We start from the raw sequence: 9,107 nt of genomic DNA, 5'->3' as shown, positions 1-9,107 counted from the left end.
TCACGCCATGCTACGTGAAAAGCTAGGGGTCTGACACAGTTGAATGTCTTAGCCCTTTTCATGAGTTACCCTACACCTGAGGCCTATGACCAGGTGTTAAGTCTGGCATAAAGGCTGACACTTGTAATCCAAACACCAAGGCAGGAGGATGGTTGTGAATTCAAAGCTAGCCTTGTCTATTTAATTCCAGGGTGTCAAGGTTACAAAGTAAGATTTTGAGGGAAGAGAGATAAGGGAGACAGGCATGTAACGGTCAAATTCTAGCTTTATTCCAGAGTCAAACTGGACAATGAAAGTTGATGTGACATTCCATGAGTTTTCAGTTTTCACGATCCAGTTAGTCATGGTAAGACAACACTACCTCCACACCTAAGGACAGAATCCCCAATCTTTGGGCACGGTCTAGCGCACTGAGGAATCCAGGCCCCATGCAAAAGGACCAAACCGACGACAGCACAAGAAAAACAAAAAGATCAGGACAGGACTTTTCCAAACTTTATTAGTCTGAGTCCAATCAATGGGCAGAAACTACCCAGCGACATTTATTTTACTTAACAATGATTCCAAAGCCCAAGAATATTGATGTGAAAGAGAAGCTGTAATTCTGTTACTTGAAGACCCTTGTGATGCTATACACATCTTCCTAGGTGTGTATGCTCATAGGAAACCCGATACAGAGAGTTAATAATATACAAGGCTTCAGATATCCACGAGGGGCCTTGGGATGCACACACGCATGACGGGAATGTTGTAGTAATGTGGATCTCAGTACATCTCATCCACACCTAAGCCAGACAAGCAAGAGAACAAGGAATACATGTTGCTACAATGTAGAACCAACTATCGATTTGTTCCATTTATTTGGAACCTCTCTACTTGGAAAGTAGGTGTTTAACTAGAAAGCTGAAGTAGCATTTAAATTACCCTGCTTTGTGACAACTTCCTTTCCACGGAACTCCACTGTCACTGTAACAGCAGCCACCACACATGCCCTCCGGATTCTAGTTTTAGAGAAGTTTCCCATAACCGATGCTTAGTACCAGAGTAGATAAGAAGTGAGTTTTATTCAAATTTAATGCAGGAATCACAACATAGTTACCGCTTCAATTTCTTCACACTGATGAATTCTTTTGCTGTTAACACACAGATTCACCTGTTGGGCTTGGCTGCTAGAGCATTCTACCGAATGACGGTTACATTTTCTTCATCTACTTTGCAAACAACGAACACCTGCGCCCGCACCCATTTTCCGCTGTAATTTATGCTGTGATGAACTGATGCGTGACTCCCCACATAAGCATGTCGGCTCCTTGAGAATACATAGAAATGCTCGAGAGGAACAGTTGAGGATTCCAGAATCTGTATTTGGCTTCCTACTTCAAGGTCTTGGAAAAATCAGGAAATTCTTATACAAAGCTTTACGTTCTGCAGGGACGCCATAGTTCCTAAGAAATACTTAATCAGTGATGACATCAGAGGCCTAGTCTTTTCCCACGAAAAGAGTTAATTATCCTGAGATTATTTTTTTCAGTCATCCACGATTTTCCCATTGACCTGGAACACTGCCACAATCTTACCGATCCTCTGTGAACTCATTCATGATTCTAGATTCAGTATCCTGTTCTGACCTCAAGTTTGGACAACTTTACCAACAAAGACCTTGAGTTGGCATGGCAATGTCTGAACTGCAGCACTGGGAGGCGGAGTATGTGGATCAGAAGAAACATGAGGCCAACTTGGGCTACATAGTGAGTTTAAGGTCACCCTGGGCTATGTACATAGGGGGATCTGCCCCAAAACGCCTTCTCTGAAAAAACGCATTTTACAAATTATCTATATACCAAAGTGTATATCAAAAATATTTTTTGCCTCTTCATTTCAAACCTTTATATTGCTCATTTTATCTTGATACAGTTGATAAGCTCTACAAGACAACCCTACCTGGAATCACTGGACTCCTAAAATTAGAATTTAATAATGTTTCTTGTAAGAGCCTGGGAAGTATATATAATGCTATGATCTATCCTATTAAATACCTTTGTATTTTAAGGTGTGAGTCACTACAGAAGCATTTCCTACATTTGTGTAACATTAGTGTAAGACAAACCCTTTGATACATTGCTAACCACACACTCTGCTCAAGTGCTAGTACACCTAAGGCATTCAAAGAGTTTTAGTGAATATGGATTCTCTGGTGTCTGATGTGATGGGACTTCTGGCTGAAGGCCTTCCCACACTCACTGCACTGATAAGGCTTCTCGCCAGTGTGGATTCTCATGTGTAAAGCAAGAGTGGAGAACTGAGAAAAAGCCTTCCCACACTCATTGCAGCCATACGGTTTCTCACCCGTGTGGCTCCTCATATGCACGGTTAGAGACGAACTCTGACAGAAGGCTTTCCCACAGACTTTACACTCATAGGGCTTATCGCCTGTGTGAATTCTCACATGCACAATAAGCGACGTGATTCGAGAAAAGGCCTTTCCGCACTTATTGCACTCATATGGCTTCTCGCCCGTGTGAATGTTGTGATGTTTGATGAGGTACTGCTTCTGCCTGAAAATTGTTCCACACTCGTTACATTTATAGGGTTTCTCTCCAATATGAATTTTCTCATGCTCAGTCAGGTTTGATTTGCCGCTGAAGGCTTTCCCACATTCCTTACATGTGTACGGTTTCTCTCCAGTATGGCTCCTCTGGTGTCTGATGAGGCTTGATTTCTGAATGAAGGCCTTCCCACACCCTTTACATTCATAAGGCTTCTCTCCGGTATGGATTCTCTGGTGTATAATGAGGTTTTCTTTCTGGCTAAAAGCCTTACCACACTCATTACACTTAAAAGGCTTCTTCCCACTGTGGACGTTCTGGTGTTTAATGAGGTACTGCTTCTGGCTGAAGGCTCTACCACACTGATTACATTCAAATGGTTTCTCTCCGGTATGAATTTTCTCATGTTCTTTGAGATATGATTTGCCATTAAAGGCTTTCCCACACTCCTTACACGCATATGGTTTATTCCCGGCGTTTCTCTGATTTCTGACGATGGTTGTCATGGGGACGGGAGTTTTCTTAGACTCACTGGGTCTCTCTTCAGCATGTTGTTTCTGGTGAGAAAGGAAGTTTCCTCTCTGGCTGAAGGTTCTCCCACAGTTACCACACTTATATGATTCCCTCCGTGAGCGACTTCTCAGATGTCGAGTAAGTGAAGAGGCTTTCGAGAACTCTTCACCACATCCGGTACACTCGGGTGACTTCTCCCCACCGTGCGTTTTCTTATGTTCCACAAAGTGTTGTTCTAGGCTAAAGGTTTTCCTACATTCATCACATTCATAAACTTTCTCTCCAGGATCAGGTTCATCATGCAGAAGCTCTGACTCGGGCTGAAGGCTTTCCAACATTCTGTTTCGCACAAGGATTCTCGCCTAGCATCTACTGAAGTTGGATGAACGCTTTGCCACATTCACTGAATACGTACAATTTCTTTTCAATATTAATTCGTAAGTGTCCAGTCAAGCCAGATATATGAGAGATTTTTATGTGAGTGACCGGAGATGTGGTTACAAGGGACTGAAATACAGAACTGTCTTTGTGTTAATGGTTCTTCCTTACAGTTCTCTCATGTTCAGAAATGAGGAATGTGGGGAAATCACAGTTCACTTTCTTTTCATCTGGATCCTATATATAGGAGGGACTCTTGCAGAACCAATGTCTGTGCCCACAGGAAATACTTTGTTTCTAGGTTTTCTGAATTTGTCGTTAGTCTATCTCTATACAGAAAGATGAGACTTAACTCATGAGTCTTTCATCCTGTGTCCTTATCTGTGTATAAACTCCAGAGGCTGCGTCTAAAAGAGAACAAGAAGTCATTAAAGAGAATTCGCAAGGGTGGAAATGTTGGTGTCTGGACTGTAGAAGGCATCCAATAAGCTAGTGTGGATCATTAGCATCCTTAATGACCTGTGCATTCTCCCAGAAAATGCTAATAAAATGCAGTGATGTGCTATTAGAGAAAGAGTGTTTAAGCCACAGAGGGTAGGTCACACTTATAATCCCAGAACTTGAGACACTGAGGCAGGGGACTTACATGAATGAGCTAGACAGTGAATCACAGGCTACCCTGGCTACAGAGGAGACTCTGCCTTACAAACAAGATAAAATAAAACAGAAGACAAAAACAACTAACGACGGAAGCCTAGTCTTTTGCTAAGAAAGGAAGCTCAAACACTGCAACATTCCCAGGTGTGTGCAGCTTTGCTTTTAACCGTAGCTTGCACGCACCGTCAGTAAGTACAATACGAGACAACAGAACACTAGGCAACCACCAGGACAGACCCTCGAGATTGGGAGCACCTAGGATGAAAGGGAGAAAGAAAAACACAATATTTTTCTTCAAATACATTTATCTGTTTTCTCGAAATCCCATTAGAATGGTAATAAAAGGACTAAGGAGTGGGTAGGAAAAATACTTATGAAAGCTAAACACCGGTGGATAAAACAAATTTAAGAAACTGAAGGCACAGACGACTTGACCAAGACACTACAAATAAGGGTGCCAGGTAGAGGTAAAGTTAATTTGTGATAGATCTTAACAAAAAGTATGCAGTCAGATATAGTGGCTCATGTCTGTGGTGTTAACACTTGGAAGACAAAGGCAGAAGGATTGCCAACAAGTTCGAAAGCCAGCCTGAGTCCAATGTTAGCCTGAGATAACTTCCAGATAGCCTAGGCTATAGACTCAGACCTCCTGCCAAAAAAAATCATTACCTAGAGTTCTATGATTTGGGAAGAGTAGATGTTTATAAATTGAATGTAAATTAACAGCTGATACCCCCAAACTCTTTCTTGTTTATGCAAGTTTTTAAAAGACATAATGTTGATTTGTGTGTGTGTGTGTGTGTGTGTGTGTGTGTGTGTGTGTGTGTACATGAGTGCAGGTACCTTCAGAGATCAGAGGCATCAGATCATCAGACCCCTGGAGGTTTACAGGCTTTGTGAGCCTCCCAAAAAGGATGTTGAGCCCTGAACTCAAATTCCACGAAAGAGCAGTACACGCTCTTACCAGCTGAGATATGTTTTTGTGAGGGTTTCAGGTAAGCCAGGATGGCCTTGAGATTATCATGTAACTGTGGATGACTCATGATGAATGACACTACTTCTGTCTCCACAGGCACGGTGCTGCGGATCAAAGGCGGGACTCGGGAGTGCATGGGAAGCCAACAATCCACAAAGGGAGCTACATCCCCACTCCCATGATGCAGCTCTTGCCATTGGAAAGTAATTATGAAGATAAAGCACTCTTTGGAGAATGAGGGAGGGAGACTAAGGCGTCCTGTAACTGTCTGGGTAAGAACGGCCCTCAGAAGCTCACAGATTGGAATGCTTAGTCGTGAGGGAGCGGCACTATTTGAGAAGGACTAGGAGGTGTGGCCTTGTCCCTGGAAGCATCTCACTGAAGCCGACACCAGGCCAGTTGCTCTCTGCCTGCGGACCAGGATGAGGCTGTCAGCCGCTGCTCCAGCATCATGAGTATCCTCATGCTTCTACCATGCCCCTGCCACGAGAAGAATGAACCAACTTCCTGAGACTATAAGCAGGCCCACAATTAAATTCCTTCATCTATAAGAGTTGCCTTGGTCACGATGCCACATCATGGCGATAGAACAAGAACTAAGACAAACCCCTTCCACTGAATAACAAATAGTACAGCTAATAGTCTTTAAAAAACAAACAAACAGTGGGTTGGGGATTTAGCTCAGTGGTAGAGCGCTTGCCTAGGAAGCGCAAGGCCCTGGGTTCGGTCCCCAGCTCCGAAAAAAAAAAAAGAACCAAAAAAAAATAATAATAATAATAATAAATAAATAAAGCACATTACTGCAACATTTTAGCAAAACTAAAAAGGAAGGAAAACATGAAGGCAAATAGGCAAATACTCATCTTGGGATATGGGCCAAGCTTGTGCTCAGGCACAGTTTGTGTGTGGAGGTCAGAGGACAACTTGTGGGAGTCTCTTCTCTCCTGCCACCTAGGTTTCAGAGATCAAACCCAAGCCATTGAGCTCCGTGACAAATGCCTTTACCCACTGAGCCACCTCACTGGCCTGAGAGGTGCATATGTCAGGCGCATACATACAAATAAAAGAAGAAAATCTTTTTTTTTTTTTTTAAATGCAGTGATATGAGTTGTTCCAGAAGCACAGGCAGTATGGTTGCTGGGGATAACATTTCTCCTTCTTTCACATTACTAAGTTGATAATATCTAAAGTAGAGCAATCAAAAATAGGCAAATAGGGTGGTGCCGGTGCACACCTTTGATCGAAGGGCTCAAGAGGCAGAGGTGGGCAGATCTCAATGAGTTCGAGGCCACCCTGGTCTATAAAGAGAGTTCCAGGGAAGCCAAGGCTACATAGAGAAACCTTGTCTCAGAAAAAACAAAACAAAACAAAACAAAAAACGGCAAAATGGTTTTAATAAACACTGGTGGTTTGAAGTGGCCAAGTGTGGTGGGGTACATCTTTGATCTCAGTATTCAAGAGGCAGAAAGGTAGGTGCCTCTCTGTGACTTAGAAGCCAGCCTGGTCTACACAGTGAGTTCCGGGACAGCCAAGTCTCAAAGCGAAACTCTGTCTCAACAATAAAAAAGTAATACATGGTTGCCAATGTAGAGTAAGTCAGGGTAAGAAAAGACTAAGCAGCTAGGTGAGGTAGAGAACGGGGTTAATCTGAGCAAAGATACTAAAGGGTGAGTTCCAGGACAGTCAGGAAACTGTTTTGAAAAACAAAATACACACACACAGAAAGAAAGAAAGAAAGAAAGAAAGAAAGAAAGAAAGAAAGAAAGAGAGAGAGAGAGAGAGAGAGAGAGAGAGAGAGAGAGAGAGAGAGAGAGAAAGAAAGAAGCAAGAATAGAAGAATAGTTGGGTATAGAATCTATAGAATCTACAGTCACCCTTGGGTATCGCTGATCCTCTCCTAGAGACTTCTATACACATCGCATTTACAGGCAATCTGTGCACATCTCCTTATCTAGCTCAACGGTTCAATCATCTTTAGGTTACACAGAATACCCAGAGGCAATCCTGGGCAAACAGCTGCCGTATGGTATTGGTCAGAGAGTTATAACAAGGGAAGAAAACTCTACGTTCAGTAGAGATGGAATGAGTTTTTGTTTATTTTACGCGTTTGTGTATTTGCACACAAGTGTGGAGGCCTATGGGGACTAGGGTCCTGGATCCCCTGGGAACTAGATACAGTATCAAGCATTAAGATTAAGTCAGCACAGGGGTTGGGGATTTAGCTCAGTGGTAGAGCCCTGGGTTCGGTCCCCAGCTCCGAAAAAAAAAGAAAAGAAAAAAAAAAAAAAGATTAAGTCAGCAAATGAAGCACAGGGGCTAGCACCCAGGAAAGAAGTTAGAAGGGCAACCAATCCTGCAGAAGGTGAGGAAAAGAAAGCAGAAAGTCAGGAGAACTGTCTGGAAATTTCTTTGAACTATCTAAAGGATTTTCAGCAATTATCTCTCCAAATGGGGACAAGCTGATCCAAAATCATCATCGTCATCATCATCATCATCATCATCATCATCATCATCATCATCATCATCATCACCACCACCACCACCACCACCACCACCTCCACCTCCACCTCCAAACCCCTCAGAGGTTATAAGCTCTCAATGTAGCTATAAGGACATAAAGGTTTCACTCACCCGCAGATCGATGTTCTTCTCAGACACCCAGGTTTTTTGTTTGAACCGCAGACTTTTAACTTGTAACCAGTAAAGCGACTCAGGACTCAGATGCTATCTCGGCAAATCAAAGCAGCAGCTGCAAGTCAGACTGAAGTCTCAGCACTCAAGAGAGGTTTGGAGGGTAGAGAAACTTCCGGTCCTGGAGGTACACAGGAAGCTGCTCTGTGAAGACAACAGACGGGAGCCTCAGTTCGCGCATGCGCACAAAGCAGAGGGACCAAGTATTTGTACTTGGCATTCAGGCTAAACCCGTCGTTCTACTTAAAATCAAAATGTTCTTCAGATGTGGGTAACAGATGGTGTTATATTTTCATAATTGAAGTTATACAGAGAAACTATGACGCCGACATTTTCAGAGTTTGCCCAAATTGGCCATCTGAACATGATTTCTGATCAGGGTGGCCTTGCTCCCCAACTGAAGTCAAACGGCTGGCCGTCACTTCACTGCCTAGCATAGGTTTGGTTTTTGGTTTTTGGTTCTGTTTTCTGAGGCAGTCTCTCTGGGTGGCCTGGCTGTCCTGGAACTCATTCTGTAGACCAGGCTGGCCCGAACTCAGAAACCTACCTTCCTCTACCTCCGGAGTCTTGTGATTGAAGACGCGTGCCACCATCACCCAGCCTCAAGAACATTTTAAGTCAGGTGCGGTAGTCAGGTAGTTTCTATTCCTAGCAACTTGGGACGCTGAGGTAGGAGGACTCAGGACCTCTGGAAGATCAGTCAGTGCTCTTAACCGCTGAGCCATCTCTCCAACCCAGTAATTCTTTTTAAAAGGGGGGGGGGGCTAGAATTATGGATTGCCAGCTAAGAGCGATCTTTCAGAGGACCCAGGCTCAGTCCCCAGCACCCACAGGGAAGCTAGCAATAATCTGTAACTCCAGTTCCAGAGGATCCAAAGTCCTCTTCTGATCTCTGTGGGCGTTGTGTGTGTGTGGTGCATAGACATACATGCAGGCAAAACATCCATACATATAAAATGAAGATTAATAAAATCTCAAGAAAAAAAGGGAGAGGATGCTGCAGAGACCTTCTTCTGCAGAGATGGCTCGGTAGTGAAGGCCACTCACTGCTCTCACTGCCCCTTGCCAGGGACCCAGGCATGGTCCCCAGTACAAATATCCTGGCTCACAACCATCTGTAACTCCAAACACAGGGGATTCGACATCTGATTCTGACATCCGCAAGACACCAAACATGCATGTAGGTATATGCATGGCAAGCATATATGTATATGTATGTACTAGCAGGCAAAATACTCAGACACACACAGACACACACACACACAGACACAGACACAGACACACACACACACACACACACACACACACACACACACACACAAAGAAAACACATCCAAGGGCTTTGT

At 43.6% G+C, this 9,107-nt stretch overlaps 1 protein-coding gene across 1 annotated transcript; it reads right to left on the bottom strand.

Moving 5' to 3' along the window:
- Positions 1 to 247: 247 nt before the first annotated feature.
- Positions 248 to 7,764, bottom strand: Zfp260 (zinc finger protein 260). Its single transcript, NM_017364.4, has 2 exons — positions 7,702 to 7,764; positions 248 to 3,844 (listed from the first exon to the last, which is right to left on the bottom strand). The coding sequence occupies exon 2, from the start codon at positions 3,395 to 3,397 to the stop codon at positions 2,174 to 2,176; it is 1,224 nt and encodes a 407-aa protein (NP_059060.1). The 5' UTR covers positions 3,398 to 3,844; positions 7,702 to 7,764; the 3' UTR covers positions 248 to 2,173.
- Positions 7,765 to 9,107: the final 1,343 nt, after the last annotated feature.

The sequence above is a fragment of the Rattus norvegicus genome, chromosome 1 (genome assembly GCF_036323735.1).
Source record: "Rattus norvegicus strain BN/NHsdMcwi chromosome 1, GRCr8, whole genome shotgun sequence".
In the NCBI taxonomy this organism is placed as follows: Eukaryota; Metazoa; Chordata; class Mammalia; order Rodentia; family Muridae; genus Rattus; species Rattus norvegicus.
This window is presented reverse-complemented; position numbering and strand designations above follow the sequence as displayed.